The following is a 13063-nucleotide window of genomic DNA, read 5'->3' on the forward strand; positions in this document are numbered from 1 at the left end:
AATGTGGGATGAAAAGCTGGTGGGACATCACATGATGCTGGTGGCATGACACACAATGGCACAATTTGCATTCTCCACAGTCTCTCCTCCTGGGAGGCTACACAGCCATATCGGCAGCTGCCACCCTCGCGAGGAGTCAGAGGCAGCAGCAAACTCGAATTTCCAAAGCAAGTATTTGTTAGAAATAACTGTTTCATAGGAGAAAAGGAAATATAGTGAGGGTGAACTAAATGTTTGCACTGCTGAACTGAGGACCTACAAGTCAGCACAGGACGGTAACAAAGGTACTCCAGAGTATTTTTGAAAACAGGCTGAGTGCAGCTCGGTTAAAACAGGCTCGCTCACGCCCATCGACTGGTCTTTACTGACTTCTTCACGCCAGTGCCTTCAGACTCGAGCCGTGGGAGCAGCCAAAGCGAGGACACGTTACCTGCTTAGCGACACGTTCGGGGTTACACACACTGCGGAGGGCCCCACCGCCCTGCGAACCGGCTCGGGGAAGTTTGCAGCGCCGGTGTGTCCCGGAGGCGGCCCCGGTGGGGACACACGGCGGTCCCGCCGTACCGGCGGCTGCCGGCGCTCCAGAGCGGGCCGGGGAGGGGAGAGGAGGGCGCGACCCCGCCCGGCCCCGCCCGGCCCGGCCCCGCCCGGCCCCTCCCGGCCCCGCCCGGCCCAGCCCCTCCCGGCCCCGCCCGGCCCCGCCCGGCCCAGCCCCTCCCGGCCCCGCCCGGCCCGGCCCAGCCCGCGCCCCCCGAGCACATGACCCGCCATGTCGAGGCGCTGGCGCTGCCCGCAGGTTCGGAGCCGGGGGAGCGAGCGGCGGCAGCCGGCCGGGGGCGGCACAGCCGGGCGGCGGGCAGGTGAGGGGGCCGGAGGTAGGAGCGGCACAGCCGGGCGGCGGGCAGGTGAGGGGGCCGGGGGTAGGAGCTGCACAGCCGGGCGGCGGGCAGGTGAGGGGGCCGGGGGTAGGAGTGGCCGGGCGGCGGGCAGGTGAGGGGCCGAGGGTGGGAGCGGCGGGCAGGTGAGGGGGCCGGGAGCGGCACAGCCGGGCGGCGGGCAGGTGAGGGGGCCGGGGGTAGGAGCGGCACAGCCGGGCGGCGGGCAGGTGAGGGGGCCGGGGGTAGGAGTGGCCGGGCGGGGGACAGGTGAGGGGGCCGGGGGCGGGAGCGGGAGCGGCAGCCCTGCCCCGGCACCCGGTTGGCGGCGGTGCCCCGGCGGAGGGCGAGCGCGGGGCGGGACGGACGGGCTGCCAGCGGAGCGGCCCCTCGGGCTGCTGTCGGGGCGCTGCCCGGAGCGGCCGCTGGAGCCGGTGTTCCGTGTTGTGCCGTCCCGGTGGGTTTCCCGCAGCCCGCCCCAGCGGCTGGAGATGAGCGCTGAAGCGGAGGGGCCGTCGCGGGCGGATGGAGCCGGCGCGGACAGCACGAGGTGAGGCCGCCGCAGGTGCCGCGGCTCCTCCTGAGCCGCCGGGCTGTGCATCGCCCTCCTGAGCCGCCGGGCTGTGCATCGCCCTCCTGAGCCGCCGGGCTGTGCATCGCCCTCCTGAGCCGCCGGGCTGTGCGGTGCCCGGGACGGCGGGACGGGCGGTGTCACTGGGCCGGTAAGCGGAGGCGACGTTCCGAGCCTGGCCCGGCAGTCTTATCTGCAGCCGTGGTGTGATTTTGATCCTGGAGAGTGTGGGCTGCTGCTGGCAGCTACAGGATGAAGTCGCCTCCCTGCTGCATGTCTCTTTCTTCCCAAGCATCCTTGGAGGAGCCAGGGACTAGCACATCCCTGGGTTCGCTGGAGTCCAGTGTTTTCTCCAGTGAGGAAGAGCAGGGGCCCCTGCTCCAGAAGGTCATTCCCTCTCTGGACTGCTTTACTATCAATGTAGGAGGCAGCCGCTTTGTGATGTCCCAGCAAACTTTGTCTTGCTACCCTGACACCCGTCTTGGCAAACTGGCAGTAGTGGTCTCTGCTGCACGGGATGTGGCTTCTGGCCTCCTTGAGCTCTGTGATGATGCCAACCTCGTGGAGAACGAGTATTTCTTTGACCGGAGCTCCCAGGCTTTTCACTACATCCTGAATTACTACCAGACAGGGAGGCTGCATGTGATGGAGCAGCTTTGTGCACTCTCTTTCCTGCAAGAGATCCAGTACTGGGGTTTGGATGAGCTCAGCATTGATTCCTGCTGCAGAGACCGGTGAGTTGTGGGAAGATGAGGCTTCCTTATCTTGTGGTTTGTGGGCTAGATGAGTTCAGCATTGACTTGCATTCAGGGACACTCAGGTGAAAGATCCAGCAGTGGTGATAGGTGAGGTAGCAAGAAAAGTTGAGTGAGTTGAGCTCCGAGTGCTGCTCTAGCAGTGGATGAGTGTCAGAAATGGAAGATGTGTTGGAGGAGGTCACAGTTACCATTTGCTGTGGGAGCGGTTGCTGGTGAGCTCAAGACAGTGAGACAGTAACAGGAGCAGGGTCTGGGATGTCCTACAGTGGCTTCAGACTGGCTCTGGAAGCTCAAAATGTTTAAAAGGACAATGCCAGAGATTAGAAGGTCTAGGAAAGGAGAGATGCCCCTTCAATCATTCAGTTTGAGGTTATGATAGAGGGATTAGATGTGGAGTCAGGCACAACGCTGGCAGGGTTTGGATCCTGCCCACCTGCGCTTTAATTTTGAAGGATTTCCAAATCCAAGCTGAAGAGGCAGAAGGGAGGTTGGTCACCTGCCAGGCTGAATGTGGGTGGCATGGCTCCAGGAGGAGCCATGAAAGGAAGCACTGCACGTGGATGTAGCAGCTTACAGGGAGGGGGCAGCTACAGCGGGAACATGGCTCGCTGGAGACAAATTATAACAGGCAGTTCAGGGACGAGGTGGGTTTTGACTGAACCACCCCCAGGATGTTTCTGTTAATTCTATTTGCAGTCAATTTTTCCCACCATATTCAATGTTACTGGTTTGGATTTTATAGTTTTGAAGAAATGACTTTTCTGAAGAGTGTAACTGTTATTTGGCTATAGCAGTTACGTCAAAATTATTAGAAAAAAAGAAGCAGTACCATCCCAAAAGTTAGAGTTTTCCTACCTTAGTACAGTTCAGTTTTTCAGCTGAGAAAATTGGAGCCTAGTTTTCATCCCTCTCTTCCTTCTCTGGTAGGTGCAACTGAACGCTCCTACCACTTTAGTGATACATGGAACTACAAACCTCTTTGACATATGCAGGACTAACTGCATTGAAGGCAAAATTGCACAACACCTTTGAGCTTTGCAGCAGTCAAAAAGAAAGATATGGAAGAAAAAAAAAATTTGGTGTACTTTGAGTATGTTTGTTTCACAAAATTCCACTTTAAATATGCTCTTAATCTGACAAAACACTATTTACAGTCTGTAAGTTTTACTCAGTACAAATGCTTGTCCACTTTGTGTGAGAACCCACATATCTAAAGAAAGATACCTTGACACCTTGGTGTATATTGATGAGAAGTTCATCCATTAACTGCATGGCTTTTATTATGCCTTCAGTTTTACTACTGCAAATATTGACCAGTGTAATAAAAATGCCCTACAATTAAATAAATTGAGAACTGTTTAAAAATAGAGGATCTGGTTGTGCCAGGATTGCTTCTAAGAATTCATGTTAGTCGTGCAGCAGATCCTACTGCGGTCAACATGATCCATATAAATAAATCGCTCTCAATAACATTACTCTGCATATAGAATGTGTCATTGATGTGAAATGGGATAATAGAAATATATCAGTCAGTGGCAACATGCTGCAGAGGCTCAATTGATAAAAGCCATATGCTTGATATTAGGGTTTTCTGAGTTCACATAAGGTAAATTTTAATGTGTATTCTTATGACTATAAGACAAGCATCTGCCTATTGGTATTCAAAATCTCTTGGGGGGTGTTCCTGGGCAGGTACTTCAGGAGGAAGGAGCTGAGTGAAGCCTTAGACATCAAGAAAGATGCAGAAGAAATGGATGCCCAAGATGAAGAAGAGGATTTTTCTGGTAGCCTCTGTCCCAATGTCAGACAGAAACTTTGGGAAGTTTTGGAAAAGCCTGGCTCCTCTACAGCAGCCAGGACTTTTGGCACCTTGTCCATGGTTTTTGTGGTTGTGTCAATTGCCAACATGGCCTTGATTTCAGTAGAGCTCAGCTGGCTGGCCCCACCGCTGCTGGATACCCTGGAGTACCTGTGCATTGCGTGGTTCACGGCAGAGTTTGTTCTGAGGCTCCTGTGCGCACGAGATCGGTGTCACTTCCTAAGGAGTGTGGTAAACATCATAGACCTCCTTGCCATTCTGCCTTTCTACATCACCCTGCTGGTGGAGAGCCTGTGTGGTGGGGAGAGCTCCCAAGAGCTGGAGAATGTGGGGCGCATTGTCCAGGTGCTGAGACTTCTCAGAGCCCTGCGGATGCTGAAGCTGGGAAGGCATTCAACAGGTATATTTGGCCATGGCTATGTTACTTCTCAGTTTCACTCCCTGCAACAGTTGTCCCTGGGCACAATCCTCCATTTTGTGTGCATTTCTGCCAAAGCTTTTTTACACAATCTGTTAGCAGTAATGGCTTTTGAAAATCTTACTTTTGAACGTTATAATTGAGTGACAAGTGCCTTCTCTTAAAAATTTTAGCTCTTCATGAAGCCTTGTATATTGTTTTCATCGAACATTTACAAAAACAGACCTCAACGTTGCCTACTGTAAATCATCCACCAGTCATTCATAAATTTTAAAATGTACATATGAGTTGATTTTGTTAGGGAGGAAGCAGGGATCATCAGCGCAGGCATTTTGTATTATCCAAGGCCCACTAATGACAGATGTTACAATTTTGTTTGTTTAAAAGTATATGTGAAGAATTGTGTCATTATTTTGTTCATGTCATAGACCCTGGAAACAATCACAGTGGAGAATATTTCAAGGAAACAGTTTTAAACCTTTGCAGTGATGGGTTGAGGGGCTCTCTGGCCCTTGGAACCCACCAGTATTCCAGTGGTGAGTGGAGCCCATCAGGGGTTGCTCAGGCAGTGGGATCTGGGTGCAGGGCAGAGCAGCAGTGCCAGTTTCAGCTGGAATTCACCAATTGGTGTGTGGCCCTTATTGCCCAGGCACTCCTGACAGATGAATGAGCAGCAAGCAGGGGTGGCGTGGAAGGCAAAATGCATTTCTGTGAACTAACTTGTTCACGCTCTCTGATGAAAGGAAGGCATAAAAGTTAACATTTTACAGTGGGAATTTGTCAGAGGAAGCTAGAAATTATTGGAGAGTTTTGAATTTCCTCTTGCATTTTCCCTGATTTTACTACTACTTCATGGTATGTGCATGCCTGGCTATATGAAGGAATAAAACCTGTCTTGGCATTTTCAAAACGATTTTACTATGTTCCCACTTAAATCAGTGGAGAATATGGTGCTGAATTTGATGGGAGAAAGGTTCAGCTGATGCTTAGCTTTGAAAAATTAAATCCTAATAGTAAATCATGATCTCTGTCCTGCAATATTAGCTGTTCTGAAGACAGCGATGATTGTTCTTAAAATGCACCCAATGTGCCCTCTTAGGATTTCCAGCCATGAAGCAGGAGTGGTTTGATGCCTGTTCATATTTTTGGACAGCCCGCTTTATGAACTGAAATTCAGCAGGAGTTACAGTGTGCTCACAGCAGCAGAATGTGTCTTATTATTGTTATCACTGAAGGATAGCAAACCTGCCTGCAAGGGGCAGGAAGTAGCTTTGATATTACTCATAATCATAAGCATAATCATAGTGGTTTGGGAAGTATCTTAATCTTAGTATCTACCCTAGATTATGCCTATACTGATGCATAACAGTCCCTTAGAAATCCATTGAGAGGAAGCCTATAGTGATTCAGTCTGGCATTGTGTTAGTTCTGCTTCATTACAAGTTTTCAGGGTTTAGTAGAGGTTTTTTGTAAGGCTTTTACCCACTTTTGATGGTAGTTGTAATGTGAATGCCATCCTGTCTAACTGTGTTTTGAAAATAAAAAAAAAAATTATCTCAGCAGGGCACTTCTGTGCTGATTAACAAAATTGTCTTCCAAAATTATGTTGATTCAAGTTAAGTTTCCAGTTTATTGCATTTTACTCTTACAGAGTGAATGTTCTCATTCTTCACTCAGTTTTGTGGCTCTTTCTGTTGACTTGAAATCAGATATTTCCAATATTTGTATAACTGCTAACTTCAGGTATACATACTTTCAAGGATAGTCTAAACACTTAGGTCTATTTATTCTTAGATTAATTATTCAGTATATACCACAGTTTGTCACAATATTGAGTGACATTGAATTTAATAATACCATGTTAGGTAAAAATGAATTAATTACATAAAAATGCAGTATCCTGCTCTGGAGGTGTGCTGTCTTCTTTTTACAGGAATCACAATGCTAGTTTCAAAGTACAGGTAGCAATACGTGTATCAATTTAAACCACTTGGAGCAGTGTTACCATTATTATGTTGCTTCTTTGGTAGGTCATTTGCTGCCTGCTTAGGTCCAGAATGCTAAATCAAATCTCCTCTCTGAAGAAATTTATTAATGTGCATCTAAATACATCCTTTACCAGAGCTCCTAATAGGAGATGAGCCCCATATGTATCATGCAGAGAGAGCATCCTCCTTGCACATACCTAGGCAGTCCTGATAAACCTCAGTGTTTAGAGGTGGCTCTTGAAACTCTTCTGCTCTCTTGCCTTGGATCTGACAGCTACCTTCCAGTGAGGCTTCTCTCCAGCTCCTACACTCTGACCAGACAAAGCTCCAGGCACTGCTCAGTTGTTTTGTGTGGCAAGATGAATACAAGAGCAGAAGATCTGTGTCTAGAGGCAGCAGCTTGTCTTTCACCAAGTAGGGGTGTTCACAGCCACAAGGAGAACATCTCTATGGTACTTTGCAGAGCCATACCAAAGCTGGGATCACAAACAGCAGCCTGGCCCTGCTGTCAGGGGCTGGAATGCGTGAGGTGAAAAAATCAGTTTTTTTCTTCACTTTCAAGAAACAGCAAATTAACCCTTTCTGTTGGACAAAGACAAGAATTAAAATAAGAAATTAAAAACGTAATTTCTGCCTCTTTGTAAACTGAAGCCAGCTCACTGGAGAGATGTGATGCTTAAAAAGACTGGGGCTAGACTGGTGTGAGTGTGTAGTTACTTATGCAAAGTACTGTACTTCATCAAGGAACCATTTGAGAAAAGACCATAGCATGTTTAAGGCTGTCATTCCTCTAGAGTTGTGAAAATGAAATTTCAGCACTTTTTGTGTCAAAACTTAAGGGTTATTTAAACACTGTGTAAATTGAAGCCCCTGAATATCAGCTTGTATTGCTAAGTCAGTTTGGACAAAAGAGAGCTATAACTTGACCTGCATGGCAGAAATTATTCCCCTTCTTCCTACCAGGGCTGGGGCTGCTTGCCAGCCTCACACCAACTCTGTTACAGCACCTTAGCACCTTCCAGGCATGAGTAACCAAGCTGTCACAGCTCCTGGCAAGGAGTTCTCATGAGAAGCTGTAAGACTGGCTGAGGTGTCTGTGCTGGAACAGCCCTGGTTTGGCCATGTGCCAGGGCTTAGAGACATTTTTAAAAGGTACAAAGTTATATAGTAGTATACTTTATACATGTCATTACACCAACTGATTCCCCTTAGAATGAGCTCTAAGTCTAGTAACTTCTCTGATTCATAGATTTGCTAGAAATATCTCCTGACTTCATCTAAAGACATAAAGAATTATATCTTAATTTTAGATTAGTATAATAGAACTAAGAATAATAAAAAGAAAAAAAAAAAAAAACTAGGCCCTGTACAGTTAGAATAACTAACCATAGGAAAAATGAGAATGTCATCATAGCGATACAAAGAGTTAACAGTTAATGTTTTGTTCCTCTTTATTTTAATCTATTTTATGTGAAAGCTGCTTTTTATTTTAGCTATGATACTCTCAAGATTCATCATGAGGTACAAACCTTGGCTTTTGTATGCTTTCAGAAGAAGTGCTACAGGAATAATTTTAAATTGTACCTTCTTCCTAGCTCACCTGAAAGGACTTACTTTTCTGCCTTGTTCAGTAGGAAGTTTTACAGGACAAGGGCTCATAGTAGCTTCCTTGATGAGAGTTTGATCTGAGTCCTTGCAATTATCTCTCAGAGCTTTTGCACTGCTGATATTACTGTTGCAAAAAAATAAGAAGGCAGTCATATTGTCAGAGAAAAGATTGCACTGATATATCTTATTCCCCTCATGTTAAAGATGTAATCTATATCATGGTAACAAATATTCTACAGATCACAGTTATAGTAATATAAGACCTTCATATGGGTAAGTTCTTTACTGGAGTTGGTAGTATATAGCATTGGAAGAAAACCCAAACATTGCCTCCAAACTCTGTTGTGTACTTCCAGGCTTTGTTGCACATAAACAACAAATGGGTTTTAAAACCCATTAGACCTGCAGGGGAAAAGAAAGAGCCAAAAGCAAGAAATGTTAACATCTTGTAGTTTGAGGCTGTGGAAAAGTTGAATTGCTTATAACACTAACGAGTGTATGCTGAAGTCTGCAAGCAGAGGCAGAGCTTCAGTAAGCTGTTTGGAAACACTAGTTTAGTGAGAAGTATGCCCATGAAGGGTAATTCATAACCATTATGTTTTTCTCATGTATTAGAGAAAACATCCACATTTTTAAGGAACAGTATTAAAAAACTAATCCAAAGTGATTCAAAAAATAATTTCAGTTTCCTATGTGTCTCAGCTGAATTGTTACTCTGTTATTTTCCTTCTTTTTATGTGTGCAATATTTATCCATTGCACTTTTTTGGGGTTTACTTTCCTGCTTGCTTCTGTGGGGCAGTCTAGTCTTGGAGCAGTAGCTCTAACAGGAATATGGGGGATTATAGACAGTGGTCCTGAACTCCCTGTGCATCTAATGGGCAAAAGGACTGATGCACTACATAGTCAATTAACAGGATTCCTGCTTGACATTGAGAGACTGTGCTATCCTGAGTTTATCCAGCTGTTACTGGAAAACTGGATTTGTTTTGATGTCTACAGATGCAAGATAATGATAGGGCTTTGGGAGGGGGATGGGAAAGAGAGTCTGTGACAACTATAAAAGGTTTGAAAACAGTCCTTAAAGAAAAAGTTATTGAGTGAACTGAACTGGGGTCTAAGCACTCACATAGCAACACGAATTTGGTAACTAAGGGCTCCTTGGTCCAAGGGAAAAATAGGACAGTGGCTGGAAAACAGTGGCTTGGCACATTCAGTCTTCAAGTAAAAAGGAGGTGCTTTTAGTGTGTTTTTAAGCAGTTTAGAGTGGTGCTAGATCTTCTCTTACAGCTTATTAATAAATCAAGATAATTTAGTTTGTCTAAATTATATGTGTACATAGTTCAGACGATAAGTAATGAGGAGAATTCCTATGCTCTGTATTAGGAAAATAGAGATGATGTCATATGTTCAGTCTGGTACTGTGATCTATTTCTGTCAATCACTTTTTCCCAGCTTCTGTTTAGAGCAGTGCCTCTTTTATCCTACCAGGGTCAGTGCCTCATTTGACCAGCAGAAGTGCTGATGAGAGATGTGGTGCTCAGAGGCCATCATGAGCATGGTCACCATGAAATGACAGAGTTTTCAATTCGTGGTGAAGTGAGGAAAGAGGTTAACAAAACCTCTCACATGGATTCCAGAGGGCAGGATTTGGCCTGTTCAGGACACTGGTTCAGAGAGTCCCTTGGGAAACAGCCCTTAAAACAGAGGGCTCCAGAATAGCTGGATATAGTTTTAGAAAATTTATAGGTTCAGGAGCAGGCTGTACCTATGTGCTTAAAGACAAGCCAGGGAGGAAGAAGAACAGTCTGGATGAACAGGGACTTTCCACCAGAATTCAGAGAAGAAAAGAGAGTTTATGACCTTTGGAAGAAGGAGAGGAACTTGGGAAGAGTACAAAGATTTCATTAGGTCATATAGAGAGAAAGTCAGAAAAGTAAAAGCTGAGCTAGAACTCAATCTGGGCACACTGTGAAAGGTAATAAAAAGTGGGTTTATAAATACATTACAAAATAAAGGAGGGCCAAGGAAAATCTCTGTCCTTTACTGGATGGAGTGGGGGAACTTTATCACCAAGGATGAGGAGAAGGCTGGGGTAGTTAGCGTCTTCCTTGCCTCATTGTTTAACAGAGAGTAGATGCGCTCATGGCAACCAGCCCCCTGAGCTGGTAGACAGGGATGGGAAGCAGAATAGATTCCCTGCAATCCAAGATCATGTAGTTAGTCACCTGCTGTGCCACGTAGATACTCAGGTCTATGGTGCCACATGGGATCCATCCTAGGGTGATGAGGGAGCTGGTGGAAAATCTTGTCAAGCTACTTGTCATTATTTATGATCAGCCTTCATTAACCAGGGAGGTCCCAGGTAACTGGAAGTTCACAATTGTAATGCCCATCTACAGAAGGGTCAGAAGGAGAAGCCAGGGAACTACAGCCCTCATCTTGGTGCTGGAGAAGATTATGGAATGATGATCTTGAGTGTGATCACATGGCATGTACAGGACAACCAGGGGATCACACCCAGCTACTGCAGGTTTAGGAAAGGACAATTCAGCCAAGGCTTGATGACCCTGATCTTTTCTGACTAAATTGCCTGCATAGTGGATGAGGGCAAGGTTATGGATGTTATCTACCTGAACTGCAGTTAGGTCTTTGACACACTGTCTCCCACAGCATTCTCCTGGGAAAACTGGAGGCCCATTGCCTGAACAGACGCACTCTTTGCTGGGGTAAAAACGAGCTTGAGGACTGGCCCTGGGGAGTGTTAATGAATGGTGCCACATCCAGCTGGCGACCAGTGGGGTCCCCAAGACTCAGTATTGGGGCCCATCCTGTTTAATGTCTTTATTGATGATCTGAGTGAGGGAATCAGGTTGTACCTTCAGTCAGTTTGTAGGTGACACTGAGTTGGGTGGAAGAGTTGATCTGCTGGATGATATAGGAGGGTTCTGCAAAAGGATCTGGAGGCCAACAATATGAGGTTTGTCAAAGCCAAGTGCTGGGTTCTGCACCTGTGTTACAACAACCCCTGTTGCAGTGCAACAGGCTGAGGGAAGAGTGGCTGCCCAGTGGAAAAGGATCTGGTTGTGATGAGCCAGATGTGTCCAAGTGTCCATGAAGGCCAATGACATCACGGCCTGGATAGTGTGGTCAAATGGACTAGGGAAACTGTTTATCACCCTGTACTCAGCACTGGGAGGCTGTACCTCAAATCCTGTGTCCAGTTCTGGACCCCTCACTACAAGAAAGACATTGAAGTGCTGGAGTGTGTCTAGAGAAGGGCAACAAAACTGGTAGAGGACCGAGAGTAAATCACATGAGGAGTGGCTGAGGGAGCTGGGGTTGTTCAGCCTGGAGAAAAGGAGGCTCATTACTCTCTACCTGAAAGGAGGGTGTAGCCAGGTGGAGTCAGCCTCTCCTCTCAGGCATCAACAGGAAAAGAGCAAACAGCCTCAGGATGTAACCGGGAGGTTCAGGTTGGACATCAAGAAGAATTTCTTCATGGAAAGGGTGATTAAGCATTGAAATGGGCTGCCCAGGGTGGTGGTAGAGTCACAGTCCTGGAAGTGTTTGTGAAACAATTGGATGTGTCAGTGCTGTGGTTCAATTGGCAAGGTGGTGTTCAGTTAAAGATTGGAGTCGATCATCTTGGAGGTCTTTTCCGATCTTACTGTGTCTGTGATTCTCAAGACATTCGCCAGCATTCAAAGAAACATAAAGCAGTCAGCCTTTAAATAAGAGATGTTTTGTAAAGATATGATGACAGCTATGTGAATCAACCTACTGACAGCATTTCTTGTCTTTCAGGCTTGCGGTCTCTTGGGATGACTATTGCTCAGTGCTATGAGGAGGTTGGCCTTCTGCTTCTTTTCCTCTCTGTAGGAATCTCTATATTTTCCACTGTGGAGTACTTTGTTGAACAAGGTGTGCCAGGCACAACTTTTACAAGTGTACCTGGTGCTTGGTGGTGGGCAACAACTTCCATGACAACAGTTGGTTATGGTGACATTAGGCCAGACACTACCATTGGTAAGGTAGTAGCCTTTATATGTATACTATCAGGAATACTGGTTTTGGCTTTGCCAATAGCTATAATAAATGACCGTTTTTCTGCCTGTTATTTTACACTCAAGCTAAAAGAAGCTGCTCTTCGTCAGCGTGAAGCTTTAAAGAAGCTGATGAAGAACTCATCCAGCGATTCAAACATCAATGTTAATTTGCGAGACGTGTATGCACGCAGCGTCATGGACATGCTGCGGTTAAAAAGCAGAGAGAGAGCAAGTACGAGGAGCAGTGGTGCAGATGATTTTTGGTTTTGACTCTGGGTGCGATGATTTCTGACTTGGAAGTTATTTAACCTTGTGTAGCACATAGACTACGTCAGAATTTTAGTATTAAGTATCTCTTTTTTTTATTATTTGCCACACTGTGTATTTGCTTTTCTAGGTGGAGTTTTACTTACTTGGACAGACTGAAATATCTATTGTATACAAAAGGCAGAATTCATAACTGGAATCTCTCAAGGAATTCTAAAACCTGCTTTCAGAACAGGATTGTGGTAGGTGAGATGGAAAATAATGGATCCATGAAAGTAAAACAATGATGCATTTGTCTGATCTAAATCCCTACTAATGTATCATAATAAAGTCTTGGTGAAAATTGCCACAGTGTTTTGAATTTAAATATCTAGTTTTTAGTATTTGCAGTTGAAGAACAAAAGTCGAAGTCTTTAAGTAAAACTGAAAAGGGAAGTCTAAGAAAGTGAAATATTGAATAAATGTAGAATGACATTCCTATAACAAGCTTAATCATGATCCCCTTTCTTATCCCCATCTATTTTATTTGCATGAAACAAAGTTGTTCTGGGATAGCGTAAGGGTTGGGGGGAGGGAGGAGGAAGTGGGTTTGGAATTTTCTAATTTTCAGGGAAGCAAAGGGTTACCAGATATATTATGGTATTAGGAGATAGGTAGAAGTATCAAGGTGCAAGATCTATAGCAAAGTAGAAAACAGTCGTGAAATAAGTG

The 13063-nt window shown here is 45.9% G+C and overlaps 1 protein-coding gene across 2 annotated transcripts; it reads left to right on the top strand.

Moving 5' to 3' along the window:
- Nucleotides 1-1213: 1213 nt before the first annotated feature.
- Nucleotides 1214-12698, top strand: KCNV1 (potassium voltage-gated channel modifier subfamily V member 1). 2 transcript variants are annotated; one of them, XM_056485653.1, is made up of 4 exons: nucleotides 1699-2180; nucleotides 3897-4423; nucleotides 11844-12065; nucleotides 12170-12698. In XM_056485653.1, the coding sequence occupies exons 1-4, from the start codon at nucleotides 1699-1701 to the stop codon at nucleotides 12196-12198; spliced, it is 1260 nt and encodes a 419-aa protein (XP_056341628.1). In that variant the 3' UTR covers nucleotides 12199-12698. The 2 variants fall into 2 exon arrangements, with proteins under 2 accessions (XP_056341627.1, XP_056341628.1); XM_056485652.1 differs by having other exon boundaries at nucleotides 1214-2180; nucleotides 11844-12698.
- Nucleotides 12699-13063: the final 365 nt, after the last annotated feature.

This window comes from Oenanthe melanoleuca, chromosome 2 (assembly GCF_029582105.1).
Source record: "Oenanthe melanoleuca isolate GR-GAL-2019-014 chromosome 2, OMel1.0, whole genome shotgun sequence".
NCBI classification, from domain to species: Eukaryota; Metazoa; Chordata; class Aves; order Passeriformes; family Muscicapidae; genus Oenanthe; species Oenanthe melanoleuca.